Here is a 16,540-nt window from a genome sequence, read left to right as displayed (position 1 = left end):
GTGATAGAATGGGAGAAGTCACTTAAAGGGGTTGTCCCATCACAAGGATCCTATCTATACTGCTTGTTAATGTGAATGTAAGACTTTTCCTAAATACATTGCTTCAGCAAAACTGCTTTGTTTGTCCACTATATTACTTTATTCATTTTTTTTTTTTTTAAACATCCCTTGACTTATCTGGTCATAAGTCAAGTGATGTATCTGCTGCTCTCAGGGGGGAAGGGAGGAGGGGCTAAGTGCACGGGAGCGAGCCTGGAGGGGGGTAGTATACACTTTAGGAGGGGGAAGGGGCCACCAATACAAACCCGGCATCCGCTGTAATAGAGAGGCGGATGCCGGGGAGTGTAGACGCCGGCACAGGTGAAGCCAGCAGCGGCAGGAGCGATGCTGCTATTCCGGAGGGGAGGGGAGGCGGAGGGGCAGAGGAGCGGAATAGCAGCATCGATCCTGCCGCTGCTTGCTTCACCTGTGCCGGCGTCTACACTCCCCGGCATCCGCCTCTCTATTACCGCGGATGCCGGGTCTGTATTACATTGTGAAGGCTGTACGTCCGATGTCTAGCACATTGGCAGCGCACACGCAGGGCCAGCGGCATAGAAGCGACGACTTCTCGCCGTTGGCTTTGCATATGTAACTCCGCCCACCAATGACACAACAAAGCCGGAAGACAGAAGAATTTACTGTAGCGAAGACTGGCGAGTATGCGACGTGGGACAACCCCTTTAAGCAATAGGGGGACAGCTGGTTGTTAGAGACAATTATCTAGAGGAGAAAGTAAATCCCCAACAAGATAACAAATGTCCCCTTATGCCCTTTTCAGCTAATTTGCATAAGAATTACACCCCACTCAAGTTTGAATGGGGTGTTGAACTCACCCTTGATATATTTTGTCTTATAACTTGTTGCAAATCAGCAATAACCCATTATGACTGAACATGGTCTAACAGAGTTCTTTAGTTGAGTCAGGGCTCTCACAGGCAAGCGTTTTGTCTATGCATATCAGTGGCTCTATTCTGGATGTGCATCCTGCCTAGACTACAGGTCTACTGACCTAAACGCAAAACATTAAACAAAAATGAAGCTTTAGATTTGGGTCAGTGGATCAGAGTTAGGGTCTGAGTTGCACATACATAATATTGATGCTCATACGTGAAGACAATATGCTTATCATTTAGAGGACTAAAACGGCCATTATACGTGGCTGGTTTTGAACATCTGAACCCACAATTGGCAAATGTCCAGGCTCAGCTTGGCTTCACTGAAGGTCTCAACCTATCTGTTTATAAGAAGACTCCAGTCAATCAAGCCAAGTGGAAGAAGTCAGAGGGGAGACATGAATTTTTTTTTTCCCTAAGCCCTAGACCGGAAATATTTGTAGCAGACACGTTAAAGAAATGAACACAGGACAGTGAATTCTCTACACCAGATGCCACCAGTTTAGGGTGTTACAGGATTTTATTGAAACGTAGGTTTAATTACTATTTATTACAATAACACTGTTTGTGTAGTCATACATTTTTATGTATTTTATACGTGTGTAACGTTTATAGCTCAATTTGTTTATTTATGGATTTGTAACCTGTTGACACTTTCTTCACACACTTTGTAACTTGTGACACAAGGCTACCTTTCTGGCATTTCTAGCTAGTACGTGAGATATCTGTTTGCAAGTCTGGCACAAAAATATATATTGTTAGTACATTTTATAGTCTTAAATGGGTTGTCCAGGAGTACTGATACTGATGACTCTGGGTTCACACCAGTGCCCGATCTCCATTTCCAGGTTTCACACCAGAAGACGGAAACCTGGAAGACTGTGTCCGGCCGTGAGCGTCGGAGAGCATTTTGTGCTCTCTGCAGCGACACCGTTTTTTTTTTTTTAATCGGACACAAAGTCCTGCATGTCCGACTTTGTGTCCAGTTAAAAAAAATGGTTTCGCTGCGGAGAGCACAAAACGCTCACAGAAGCTCATAGCCGGACACTTTGCAAACCCATTCAAATGAATGGATTTGAAAAATGACTGCGGGTTTCCATCTCCTGTCCAGGTTTGGGCAAGAAACAGAAACCTACAAAACGGAGACCGGATGTGAACAAGCCCTGACCTATCAACGGGATAAGTCCTCAGTATCAGATCAGTTGGGGTTTGACACCTGGATTCTGACAGGTGTTTCAGCTAACGGAAGACATATACTAGGTATAAGGTAAAAATATTGTTCCAGCACTCCCTCTTATAGATAGGGTGCTTGTGAAGGACACTTGGTAGTCACTTCAGAAGTTACAGAATATTTCTATGCCAGGCTCCAAATGAACCCTTATAATATTCACTAATAAAGGTGGGATACACCGAAACATACTGAATATGTGCTATCTTGTATGATTTCTAAGCATTATACTGGGTTGATCCGGTGCTACACAACAATAAAATAAGCTTATCTTTAATTACACTGGGTATATGGTCAGAAGCAGCACTAGTCCTAGCCAAGTGAATGTGACCAGGCAGTTCCAGGCATTACCACTACATTGAACACAGTATACAGCTTCCAGTCCGAAGAGTGCAGCAGAGGTATCTGGAGTCTACCACCACCAATATAGTTTTTAAACCACTTATTTGCTACTGCAGGATTTGTTATTCACATAGTGAACAGACCTTTCTTGACTTAAAGTGCAATCAACATTTATTCCATACAGTCGGTACACTCAGGGGCCACTCCTGCTGAAGCATTCATTTTTAGAGATGAGCGAGTAGTATTCGAAACGGCAGTTTCGAATAGCACGCACCCATAGGAATGGAGCTGGCCGGCACGCAGACGGGCTGACATCCTGCGTCCATTCATTCCTATGGGTGCGTGCTATTCGAAACTGCCGTTTCGAATACTACTTGCTCATCTCTATTCATTTTTAGAGATGAGCGAGTACTGTTCGGATCAGCCGATCCGAACAGCACACTCACATAGAAATGAATGGACGTAGCCGGCATGCGGGGGGTTAAGCGGCCGGCCGCCATCAAAGCGGAAGTACCAGGTGCATCCATTCATTTCAATGCGTGCGTGCTGTTCGGATCGGCTGATCCGAACAGTACTCGCTCATTTCTATTCATTTTCTTTTGTGGCTGACACACTATTCTTAAAACATAAAGACAGATATGTCCCATGGAAAGTGATTTGTAGCAACCATAAAATAAGGTAAAAATGTGAGAAGAAATGGCCTGCCACGCTCCGGTACTACAAAATTACTTCTTTATTTAGTCCATTAAAAACAGATCCACATAGAAGACATCAGAAAAAGATAGAAAAGATACACATGGTGCTGTAAAAATCGCTTACGCGTTTCGGGGGTAAAAAGACCCCCTTAATCATAGCATACAACATATTCAGACTGGACTTCTTTATATAGTCTACTGACCAGTACCCAACTCATTGGGTTTACCTGATTAATCACATTAGTCACAGCTGCAATTGCGTTGTTAGTTTCTGTCTATAATAAAGTTGTGCTGTTCAAAAACATACATGGAGTTTAATAAATACTCGATTTATATCTTAAAAGAACCATAACATTCATGGAGTTTAACAAAGATTTATACCTTGAATCTTTAAATATGTAATAGATTTAAAGATTTGAAGAGTAAATACAACCTGAAAGAGGAAGCGGATAAATACTATTCAACATGTGAACAATTCAATATATTTTTCCGATTAAGAAAAGACTTTTCAATAACTAAACCGGAGGAAATAGCTCCCATATGGATAGAGATAGAAAATAAAGAAGCCAGATCAAAGCTACCTTATGGTTTTATGGTCGATCCATTGATTCTAAACGATAAGCTGCGCAGTCAGACCGGACACATGTATAAATCCATGAATGGATCTGTAACTCCGCCTCCCGGGTCACGTGGCACAAAAGAACCAATCGGCTGCTGTTAAATCAGTTAACATACTGATATAGCGAACGGGGTAAAACCCTCTGACATAGCGGAGTGATATTATAATGGTAAGTTAATATCTCCATCCATATGTGAGTTTGCCAGGAAAGAAAAGGGAGAACACATAGTATGTACATTAATAAATATATGAAAGATCAGTTCTAATGTTTAATCCTTGTGGGGTCCTGCTGTTAAACTTGTGAATGAACCATGCTTCCCTCTTGAACAATAGAGCCTTAGAGTCACCGCCCCTTGTGGATGTATTAACTTTCTCTATTCCAGAAAAACGCAGTGTCTGAATACTGCCGCCATGGTATATGGCGAAATGTCTAGAGACTCCGGACATGTTTGTATTGTCAACTTTATTGCCGTCTCTAATGTGTTCGACAATTCTTGTTTTTACATTACGAGATGTGCATCCAATGTAATCCAATTTGCATTGGATACATTTGACACAATAGACAACATTGGTGGTGTTGCAGTTAATATGGGTTTTGATTTTATGTAAAAAATTTCCTGAAAAGCTGGTTATCTCGTCTCCCTGAATACATAAACTACACACCTTGCACTTAGGGCTTTTACATCTAAAAAACCCAGATTTTAAAGTTTGTTCCGAATTTGATGGTAGATGACTTGGTGAGAGGATATTCCCCAAGGTAGTTGCTTTTTTTGGAACAAAACTAACACCGTTTTTAAGTAACCTTTTTGTGACGTCATCTATTTCAAGGATGGGTAGATTTTTCTTAATAATTGCAGTGATTTTATTAAACTGCGGGCTGTATTTGGTGGAAAAGACAATATTGTCTTTATTTCTTCTAGCATAGTTATCTGCCGAAATTGTTTTTGATAGGTTATTTGTTCCAGATAGCAGTGTATCTCTATCCCTTTTATTGGTTTTCTTAAGTGCTCGGTTGAGCATCCAAGTGGGGTATCCCCTATTTTTGAAACGTTCTATGGTTTCCCTGTTTATCTGATCATAGTCGCTCTGTCTACTACAAGATCTTTTGGTTCTTATCATCTCGCCTATTGGGATACTTTTTATAGTATGATTGGGGTGACAACTGTCAGCTTTGAGGATGGCATTACCCGCAGTTTTTTTCCTATGTAGTCGAGTAATTACTTCACCTGTTTCCACCGAGCCCACCAAAGTGATATCTAGAAAATCAATAGAAGAAAAATTATGTGCAAAAGTAAATTTTAAACCAAATGACTGTAAATGAAGAAAATTAATGAACTCTGGTATGGGCGCTACATCTCCGAGCCAAACGATGAGTATGTCATCGATGTAGCGCCCATACCAGAGCAAATGAGACAAAAAAGGATTGGAATTAGAAAAAATAAATTTCTCCTCCCAATAGGATAGGAGGAGATTAGCCAGCGACGGTGAAAAGGGGGCACCCATCGGTGCTCCCCGAACCTGCAAGTAATATGTGTCTTTAAACATAAAAAAATTGTGAGATAACAGATAAGATGTTACAGATAAAATAAATTCACAGGTGGGCTCGGTGAAAGTGCTATATTTATAAAGGTGAAAAGCAAGTGCCTCGAGAGCTGCAGAATGAACAATATTAGGATAAAGTGCACAGATGTCACAACATAACCAACTACAATTTTTGTCCCAGGTGAAGTCTTTAAAACTTCGTAATACCTCCCTGCTATCCTTGATAAACCCTGTGGTTCTCCCTACGAGGGGCTGTAAAATACCATCCAACCAAATTCCTAATTTTTCATTTAGTGAATTATTACTTGAGATGATAGGTCTCAAAGGGGGCGGTAGTATTTCTTTATGGAGCTTGGGAAGCCCATAAAGAACAGGGGTACTGGGTGTGGGATTAAACAAAAAATCTACTTCCAAGTTGTTAAATAAACCTAAAGATTCCCCCTCCTCCAATAAAGTTTTTAATTCCAAACTAAATTTGTCTGTTGGATTGAAAGTAAGTTGTTTATATGTAGTGACATCTGACAATATTTCAAAACAACCCTTCTCGTAGTCGCTACGATTAAGGACAACTGTTTTTCCCCCCTTATCTGCTCTTTTAATAATTACAGATTCCAGGTTTTTCAATTCATTTAGAGCTGTAATTTCCTTGGGGGTAAGGTTTTTTTTGTTTTTAGATTTACCTCTACTGGTTTCTTTTAAAGATTTGGAGGAAACCTCAAGCAGAGTAACAAGGAACACACATTACAACACGAGAAAAAAACATCTATAAGATCTTTCAATAATGAAAAAACGGAATCTTGTGTAGTAAATCTTTCCTCTATTGAACTGACCGAAGACCAACTAAGTGTATTAGAAAAAGGCCTCAACTTTGCACCATCAAAGGACTTTGATGTGTTCCAAACGATTTTGGATGTCAATAAATTTATACGCACGTTAACAATAAAAAAGCATTTTTTCTCTGTGAATTCTGATCAAAGTAGCAGCGGTGATGTAGTCAACGATTATGTTTTTTCTGATTGTAGTGCATTACCGCTATACCACAAGGTTAAGGAACACGTAGCCACACAAAATTTATTAGATTTAATGTATGATAATCTACCTCAGATAAAAACTACTGAGGATATCAAAGTGAAACGGACCAATATTGGCTTCTACCCCATTCAATCCAGGGGACAAAGCTATTTGTTGTTTCAACAAAAGGTGGAGGATGATTTAAAAACTTTAAAAGAAACCAGTAGAGGTAAATCTAAAAACAAAAAAAACCTTACCCCCAAGGAAATTACAGCTCTAAATGAATTGAAAAACCTGGAATCTGTAATTATTAAAAGAGCAGATAAGGGGGGAAAAACAGTTGTCCTTAATCGTAGCGACTACGAGAAGGGTTGTTTTGAAATATTGTCAGATGTCACTACATATAAACAACTTACTTTCAATCCAACAGACAAATTTAGTTTGGAATTAAAAACTTTATTGGAGGAGGGGGAATCTTTAGGTTTATTTAACAACTTGGAAGTAGATTTTTTGTTTAATCCCACACCCAGTACCCCTGTTCTTTATGGGCTTCCCAAGCTCCATAAAGAAATACTACCGCCCCCTTTGAGACCTATCATCTCAAGTAATAATTCACTAAATGAAAAATTAGGAATTTGGTTGGATGGTATTTTACAGCCCCTCGTAGGGAGAACCACAGGGTTTATCAAGGATAGCAGGGAGGTATTACGAAGTTTTAAAGACTTCACCTGGGACAAAAATTGTAGTTGGTTATGTTGTGACATCTGTGCACTTTATCCTAATATTGTTCATTCTGCAGCTCTCGAGGCACTTGCTTTTCACCTTTATAAATATAGCACTTTCACCGAGCCCACCTGTGAATTTATTTTATCTGTAACATCTTATCTGTTATCTCACAATTTTTTTATGTTTAAAGACACATATTACTTGCAGGTTCGGGGAGCACCGATGGGTGCCCCCTTTTCACCGTCGCTGGCTAATCTCCTCCTATCCTATTGGGAGGAGAAATTTATTTTTTCTAATTCCAATCCTTTTTTGTCTCATTTGCTCTGGTATGGGCGCTACATCGATGACATACTCATCGTTTGGCTCGGAGATGTAGCGCCCATACCAGAGTTCATTAATTTTCTTCATTTACAGTCATTTGGTTTAAAATTTACTTTTGCACATAATTTTTCTTCTATTGATTTTCTAGATATCACTTTGGTGGGCTCGGTGGAAACAGGTGAAGTAATTACTCGACTACATAGGAAAAAAACTGCGGGTAATGCCATCCTCAAAGCTGACAGTTGTCACCCCAATCATACTATAAAAAGTATCCCAATAGGCGAGATGATAAGAACCAAAAGATCTTGTAGTAGACAGAGCGACTATGATCAGATAAACAGGGAAACCATAGAACGTTTCAAAAATAGGGGATACCCCACTTGGATGCTCAACCGAGCACTTAAGAAAACCAATAAAAGGGATAGAGATACACTGCTATCTGGAACAAATAACCTATCAAAAACAATTTCGGCAGATAACTATGCTAGAAGAAATAAAGACAATATTGTCTTTTCCACCAAATACAGCCCGCAGTTTAATAAAATCACTGCAATTATTAAGAAAAATCTACCCATCCTTGAAATAGATGACGTCACAAAAAGGTTACTTAAAAACGGTGTTAGTTTTGTTCCAAAAAAAGCAACTACCTTGGGGAATATCCTCTCACCAAGTCATCTACCATCAAATTCGGAACAAACTTTAAAATCTGGGTTTTTTAGATGTAAAAGCCCTAAGTGCAAGGTGTGTAGTTTATGTATTCAGGGAGACGAGATAACCAGCTTTTCAGGAAATTTTTTACATAAAATCAAAACCCATATTAACTGCAACACCACCAATGTTGTCTATTGTGTCAAATGTATCCAATGCAAATTGGATTACATTGGATGCACATCTCGTAATGTAAAAACAAGAATTGTCGAACACATTAGAGACGGCAATAAAGTTGACAATACAAACATGTCCGGAGTCTCTAGACATTTCGCCATATACCATGGCGGCAGTATTCAGACACTGCGTTTTTCTGGAATAGAGAAAGTTAATACATCCACAAGGGGCGGTGACTCTAAGGCTCTATTGTTCAAGAGGGAAGCATGGTTCATTCACAAGTTTAACAGCAGGACCCCACAAGGATTAAACATTAGAACTGATCTTTCATATATTTATTAATGTACATACTATGTGTTCTCCCTTTTCTTTCCTGGCAAACTCACATATGGATGGAGATATTAACTTACCATTATAATATCACTCCGCTATGTCAGAGGGTTTTACCCCGTTCGCTATATCAGTATGTTAACTGATTTAACAGCAGCCGATTGGTTCTTTTGTGCCACGTGACCCGGGAGGCGGAGTTACAGATCCATTCATGGATTTATACATGTGTCCGGTCTGACTGCGCAGCTTATCGTTTAGAATCAATGGATCGACCATAAAACCATAAGGTAGCTTTGATCTGGCTTCTTTATTTTCTATCTCTATCCATATGGGAGCTATTTCCTCCGGTTTAGTTATTGAAAAGTCTTTTCTTAATCGGAAAAATATATTGAATTGTTCACATGTTGAATAGTATTTATCCGCTTCCTCTTTCAGGTTGTATTTACTCTTCAAATCTTTAAATCTATTACATATTTAAAGATTCAAGGTATAAATCTTTGTTAAACTCCATGAATGTTATGGTTCTTTTAAGATATAAATCGAGTATTTATTAAACTCCATGTATGTTTTTGAACAGCACAACTTTATTATAGACAGAAACTAACAACGCAATTGCAGCTGTGACTAATGTGATTAATCAGGTAAACCCAATGAGTTGGGTACTGGTCAGTAGACTATATAAAGAAGTCCAGTCTGAATATGTTGTATGCTATGATTAAGGGGGTCTTTTTACCCCCGAAACGCGTAAGCGATTTTTACAGCACCATGTGTATCTTTTCTATCTTTTTCTGATGTCTTCTATGTGGATCTGTTTTTAATGGACTAAATAAAGAAGTAATTTTGTAGTACCGGAGCGTGGCAGGCCATTTCTTCTCACATTTTTTCCATTGTGGACGTCCTCGTTGGTCCAGAGGCTGGTCTAGCACCCCGCAACACTACAACTTAGTGGTAAGAAGCAATCAATTTTTCTATTATAAAATAAGGTGTAGGCTACCTTTAAAGGCTTTCCCCACATTTGCAACCAGAGTTAGTCTAAAAACAAGTATGTAGTCTGTAGCTGAGAAATAGAAATGTTTGAAAACATGGATGTACCCTTTAGCTGAGACTTTACCAGGCTATAAAATGTCTAAAATTTTTAAGGCACAAAACAAGCAAAAAAAAATCCAAACATTTTCATTGAGTATAATTAGAAAAAAAAATTACTTGCTGGAGAGAAGCAACAATTCAGCCAGTGTTGGACCTAAGCAATGTTTCTCATAAGACTCATGCGTGAAGAAACAGCTTCTGCCATTGGTAGGCTCAATATCCCTGTGGAAACAAAAAAAAAAAAAAAAAAGACATTGAAAGTTGATGTGACAGGTGTTAGGGGAGCCAAGAGGACGTATCCAGACCAACCTGTAGAGGGCGAGAGCATAGGAAAGAACAGAAAAAACACAAGAACACAGGTTCTACCTAACCAGGACAGCGCACCATGAAGAGGTCCCTAAGTTAACACGGAGGTCAGAATTAGAAGTACATCTCCTATCATCTCATATAACACTTCCTAGCTAATCAATAAATGTATTAAGGCCTGTGCGAAAGGATGTGGCTGTATAAAAAGTCAACAGTCAATTACACCAGTAAGGCTGCCTTCACACAATGTAAACGCGAGCTAATTTTGTCAAAATACATGTGTAAAAATCAGACTCCCACTGACTTCAATGCCATTTTTACACGTGTATTTTGACAAAATCAGCTCGCGTTTACATCGTGTGAGGCAGCCTAACCCCAGAATTTTTGGAATTTTTTAGGGCAATCCTTACCTTTATAGACCATTTGGTTATTATATGGCAAAATAAAGTTGACTAGATTTCTCCATATTGACATGGAGGAAGGGCAGGGTGCCATCCAACACAATGCGATGGTCTTTCTAGCTAAAAATAAGGATTCCCACAAAAAGATATGAAAATGGTATGGACTCATTTCTTCATCTAGGACACTAAATATGCAGCTTTCAGGGGTGGATTGGACAGGAGGTGTACCTATTACATATGATGATAAATCCACAACCTCCATCTATAAATCTTTAGCTACAGGGCAGTCCCAAATCATGTGCCAAAGGTCAGAATACAAAGCAGAACATTGCAGGCACCCAGGATGTTGCAGACTTCCCATTTTATGTAGATATGCAGGGGTCAAATAGCTTTGGTGCAATATATAAACTTGAATCAATTTATTGTTATCGGATGGGGATTCATATTGTGCTGATTCCTGTGGTACTGAATATGTCTCATCAGTAAGAGTAGAATAAGGGTGCACCACTTCAGCAAAGCCGGTACATCTGAATAGGACATCCTGACCTGTATGAGATCTTGGGACTTAAGTACACCAATGAGCGGATAGGTAGAAATGCACACATCCAATGGAGAGAACTCTGTAGACATGGCATGCCTGATCTAAAGGAACCTAAAAAATTGTGCCTGCGGAATACTGAACAGTGTACTCAAGAAATCAAAAAAAGGGAACATGCCCTGATCATACATATGGCCCAAGGACATAACTCAAAACTGCTCCTAACTTCTTGCTTTTGGGAGAGCGTAAAGCTCAGACAAGCCATGGGTTATCCAACAAAGGGGATATAATAAGAACATCAATATAAGCTGTTATGTGCTTAGGCTGTAGCCAGACCTGGTCTACAAGTTTGGACCTCGATCTAATCTATCAATTAGGGTCATAGCTCTGGGAAGCATTCGAAAAGGGTCAGACATGAACAGAAGAAAATGGTCTGTATATAGATCAGATCTGTCCTAAGAATAATAGCAAGAGGCTCTATCACCAATGAAAAAAAGTAACAGAGATAATGGACAACCCTGGCGGATCACCCTATGTGAGAGGAGGTACAGAGACAATGCACCATTTATGGAAAGTGCTGCTCTAGGAGATCGGTATAGAGGTATAATCCATGCAATAAATAAATCCCCAAACCACTTTAGGACCTGGATATAGAAGAGCCATTCAACTGAGTCAAATGCCTTAGTGGCATCCAAAAAACAAGCAGCTAAGATCAGCTCCGATTTGTGATACAACCTGGACCCGGCTAAGGTTACCAGAGTGGACTTACAAGGCATTAAGTCCATTTGAACTGAGTGGATCAAATACTGGATTTGGGGCCACTAAATAACCAGCTAGGGTTTTAGGTCCCAAACATGGCAATATCAGTACCTGCCATACTTATCTACTGTCCTTCGCTTCAGAGGAGTCCTGGAAATAAACATAAAATAGGGACAGTGTTCTAACCCTCAGCTGCATAAAGAGATAACGTTGGTTTCACAAGAATCCCCTATTTTATTTTTTTGTGTAGCAGGTGTTTGGTGTACATTTATTGCAATTTACTTCATTACCTTATTTTACTTCTTTTTAGAAGAAAGCAAGCTCTAAAGTTCTCCCTAGTAACACTCTAACTAAGCTGTTGTCAGGGAGTTTGCATGTTCGGGCTGATTCATAAAGGCCAAAGTTTTCCATGCCATTGTTGATATTCCCAACTCCACTGGAGATTGCACATACCGTAATTTATAAGCGCACAGCTTGACATAAATGAGGTGCATCATTCGGGGTTTGTGCGCTTAAACAGAAATCTCCACCATCTCCTTACTGCAGCAAAACTGGTAATTATGATACATCTGGTGGGGCTGATGATCCTTCCCCTGCCACTCCCAATTGAGAAGTGTCATGACTCTGTGGTGCACAAACCATGACAACTCAGCCCTACTGTGTACTGCCATTAAATACGGATGTAGAAGCTAACAGTATTATCAGTATTATGCCACTTAGAACAGTGGTACTGGTGTCATATGAAAGCAGAGACTTGAAAAACAAATTTGATAGCTTCTATGCACATGACTGTGCGCTTGATTTGTTTTTATAGGTTTAGTGTTTTGTTTTTTTAGCATTAAAGTTTATTGAAATTTTTTAAGGAATTTTTACATAACAAAAAGGGAAAAAAAAGGGGAGGGGGAAGGGGAGCAAAGATAGAAGGGGCACAAATAGAACGAGTCTCTGAAATGGCAAGGATGAGTGAATTTCTGGTGGCATCCATAGGGGCAGCTGGGGAAAAGAAGGCAACAGAAGAGCTCTGGCGCAGCAGAGCCAATATACAAGAAGAACAGAAACTGCAGAACAATCCTGTTTAGTGTTTTTTTTAAAAGGGGCATTCGCATGTCAGGCAATACAAAGCGCTTTCTCTCAACCACAGGCCTGGGAGTTATGGAAAAAGTTGAATGTCACTAATCATACTTGCTTACCTAACTCCTGTTTACCTTCATGGGAGTTAGGGAAACGGCATAGCACAGTAAATTATTATTATTTATTTATATAGCACCAATAATTCCATGGTGCTTTACATTTGGGGGTTACATACAATTTGGGGGTTACATACAATACACAGAATATACAAGTAGATATAATACTAACAATGACCGACTGGCACAGTGGGGTAGAGGGCCCTGCCCGCGAGGGCTTACAATCTATGAGGGAAGGGGGGTAGAGACAGAAGGAGAGGGGGGGAGGCTGTGCAGATGGCAGTGCGGTGATAGTGTTATTGGAGGTTGTAGGCCTTCCTGAATAGGTGAGTCTTCAGGGCCTTCTTGAAGCCTGTGATTGTGGGGGTCAGTCTTATGTGTCTTGGTAAGGAGTTCCAGAGTATGGGGGATGCACAAGAGAAATCTTGGAGACGGTTGTGTGAGGAGTCAATGTGAGCAGAGCGGAGTAGGAGGTCATTGGAGGATCTGAGGTTACGTGTGGGCAGGTAGAGGGAGATGAGGTCAGAGATATATGGAGGGGACAGGTTGTGGATGGCTTTGTATGTTAGCGTTAGTAGCTTGAACTCAATTTGCTGGGCTATAGGTAGCCAGTGGAGGGACTGGCAGAGGGGAGCAAATTATGCTGTTTCATGACTTCTGGAAATAGTGTAGGTCACTGTGCTATGCCGTATGTATATCTCCCATTTACTTCAATGGGAGATACAGAAAAAGTGCTAAATTGCTGCATTCAGTTGTCCCCATAACTCCCAAGCACCTCAAGGTGGAGGAGACAGGGGTATTCCTATCTTAGCCATAAAAGTGTGAGGTGGGAATGCTCCCATGTAGTGAAACGCAGCTAAAAGAATATCTGCAGAAAAAGAGTTTTACTGCACTTTTTTTTCTTAGTTTTTGCAGCACATATTTTCCCTACTAAATACATAGAGTAAGTGCTCATTATTCTGCAGGTAAAACTAACATTCTAAATTTTTCAAAAGTACCGGTAAGCTTTTTTGAAAATACTGCAATGTGTGAATGTCAAACAAACTCTCATTCTTACAAACTCTTCATACTTTGCTGGTACACTAAAATAGTGTTTTGTTCCTCCGCTTTTCCACAGCAGCAGTTTCCAAATATGTCTCTGTTATTCACCTTTGAAGCCCCATTTTCATGTAAATAGCTTATTCCTATGCAAATGAGGGGAAAAGCGTCCTGTGTGTCTTAGCTTGCCTGAGCTTTGCTCTTTTGGTTTCTGCTCTAGATTCCCAAGCTTAGAACTTGCAATGAACTGGGGCTGAGCAATTATCCCACATGAATTTGCTTTACTCAATCATTTTCCATCCATGTCATTCTGTCTCACACAATCGTTGGCTATAAAATATGTCACTCACTACCTGTCAGGGTGGCCAATATGTGAATAACTTAGCCCAAAATTCACTGGCATGGGGTGACTACTAAATAAAGGGTGTGGTATGTAAAAAGGGAGTTTCCTAAAATAGTTGTTCATCATAATCTAAGTAAAATGTTCAATTACTTGTGATTTTATTGCTGGTCATAATCCACCAGCCTTACTATGAACTGTTATAAAACTCTGTTCACACTTGCATAACCTCTTCCCTCTTTCCCTCCATGACATAATAGCACTTTATGCTAGTAAAGAGAAAAAGGAGACAGTAACCATCAGAAGCCTACAGGGGTCCTTACGTAGGTGATAATGGAGCCTGTGCTATGACACATGCAGAATGACTGCCATTATGAGAGGATAGGGGGGATTTCTCTTCCTTGTACTGTCTGACCACAGTCCAGTCGATAACACCGCGCCTATAGTCTGTGCCCCGCACCATTAGTACTGACCCCCACATTCCCCCACGTGCCCCCTCCCCATATAGCCTTCAGCACTTACCACTTCAGCTCTCCAGGCGCCTCCATCCCCCCCATGATTGCGACTGCCACCGCACGTGCGGCTCACAACATCTACGTCATCAGCCCATAACAACCTGCAGCGCGCAGGCGCTGGGCTCGTGTCTTCTGTCTGAGGAGATCCAGCGCCATCTAGGGTTTACTGTGCTAACTGCAAGTGTAAGGAAAATTCCACTTCTCATGATGCTTGTCTTCGGTTTTACAACAGTGCCCAGTTTCTGATGTATAGTCTGTAAATTTTAGATATAGTCTAATATATTATAGACAGAATTCTCTTGGGAATACAAATAAGTTATTTTCTTTCAGAAAAAAAATTGTATTATTTTTCCAGATGTCAAAAAACAAACTAAATAAGAGTTTATAAGATTGGACTGGACGCTTCACAAGAAGCAATAAAACCTGTCATGTTGTGACCTGCTATAAGCTTGTCCATGCTTATTATGCTCTTAATTGACCAATACAATTATAAGTAGTCATACTGTGGAAGTGTCCTAAGGACAGATGGTTACTCTTCCTAGTCATGTAAGTGCATGGTGGCGGAAATAGCTGAGAAAAGCCCAAGTGACCATAATATAGAAGATCCATGAACTCTGGACTGCAAACAAAGGGCAAATAGACAGGGCAAGAAGCTAAAACACAGGGGAAAAAATCTATACGCACAATCGGTAATCAAACAAGCAGCCAGAAGTTGTTACAACTACATAGAGGACTCTATTCTAACATTGCAAGCAGTGAGATATGCAGAATGTTCAGTCCTTTGCACATAGCAAGCAGTGTCTGTAGGTTCTGAGGGGAATCAACTCCATGCATCATGCGAAGACAGAACAAAACCTCATCCTTTTCAGACCTCCGAGTATAATGATCGGAGGGGCCAGGGAAGGTGAGGGAACATAAAAAAAACACTATTACTTACCTCTTCTGTGCTCTGGCATCCTCCAAGCATCTTCTGGCCTATATGGTGATGTCACAGATGTCACGTGGGCCAGGCTAACCTAATTTTGCATCGTGACGCTGGCCTGGCTCACGTGATCTCTGGGTCAACATTGAAGATGTTCACACATTTTTCTGTATGGCCACGTTCCAAGCCGGTGGAATTCTAGGAGTCCGTGCGATAGAGTCCTACTAAAATTCATGTGAGTCTTCTCTTACTTGATCTATTTTTCTTTTTTGCATTGTTGGGCTGTGTTTTTCCTTTCCCATTTTTCCCTCTTTAATATTTATAACATTAAAGATGGCTGAAAGCAGCAGGGAGTGCACTGGAGACAGAGAGAGGTAAGTAACAGTGGTTTTTATGTTGGTTACCTCCTCTGAGCCTCCAATCATTATACTCTGGGGTCTTTTCATAATTGTGCATGGGTGGTCCACTATAGAACATAATACTGTGTGTAGGGGCCACTATGGGGCATAATACTGTGTACAGTGGGTCATAATACTGTGTGCAGGGGCCACTGTGGGGCCTAATATTGTGTGAAGGAGCCACATACTGTGTGCAGGGGTCACTGTGGGTCATAATACTGTGTGCAGGGGCTATTGTGGGGCCTAATACTGTGTGCAGGGGCTATTGTGGGGCCTAATACTGTGTGCAGGGGCTACTGTGGGGCATATTAGCGTGTGCAGGGGCCATGATGGGGCATTATACTTTTTTTTCTTTTTGTAGATTGTGAACCCCATAAAGGACTCACAATGTACATTTTTTCCTATCAGTATGTCTTTGTAGTATGGGAGGAAATCCACGCAAACACGGGGAGAACATACAAACTCCTTGCAGATGT

The 16,540-nt window shown here is 40.5% G+C and overlaps 1 protein-coding gene across 1 annotated transcript in view; it reads right to left on the bottom strand.

Annotated features, from left to right (window-relative positions):
- ICE2 (interactor of little elongation complex ELL subunit 2) overlaps positions 1-14,834 on the bottom strand; it is a 61,191-nt gene extending 46,357 nt beyond the window's left edge. Inside the window, exons 1-2 of the mRNA XM_075273685.1 lie at positions 14,752-14,834; positions 9,778-9,882 (exon numbers count right to left, since the gene is read on the bottom strand). Of these exons, the coding sequence (XP_075129786.1) occupies positions 9,778-9,882; positions 14,752-14,786 (140 nt within the window). The 5' untranslated portion in view covers positions 14,787-14,834. The remainder of the gene's footprint in view (positions 1-9,777; positions 9,883-14,751) is intronic.
- Between the last annotated feature and the right edge of the window lie 1,706 nt (positions 14,835-16,540).

This window comes from Leptodactylus fuscus, chromosome 5 (genome assembly GCF_031893055.1).
Source record: "Leptodactylus fuscus isolate aLepFus1 chromosome 5, aLepFus1.hap2, whole genome shotgun sequence".
In the NCBI taxonomy this organism is placed as follows: domain Eukaryota; kingdom Metazoa; phylum Chordata; class Amphibia; order Anura; family Leptodactylidae; genus Leptodactylus; species Leptodactylus fuscus.
Note: the sequence above shows the minus strand (reverse complement) of the source record. Positions and strands in the feature narration are given on the sequence as shown.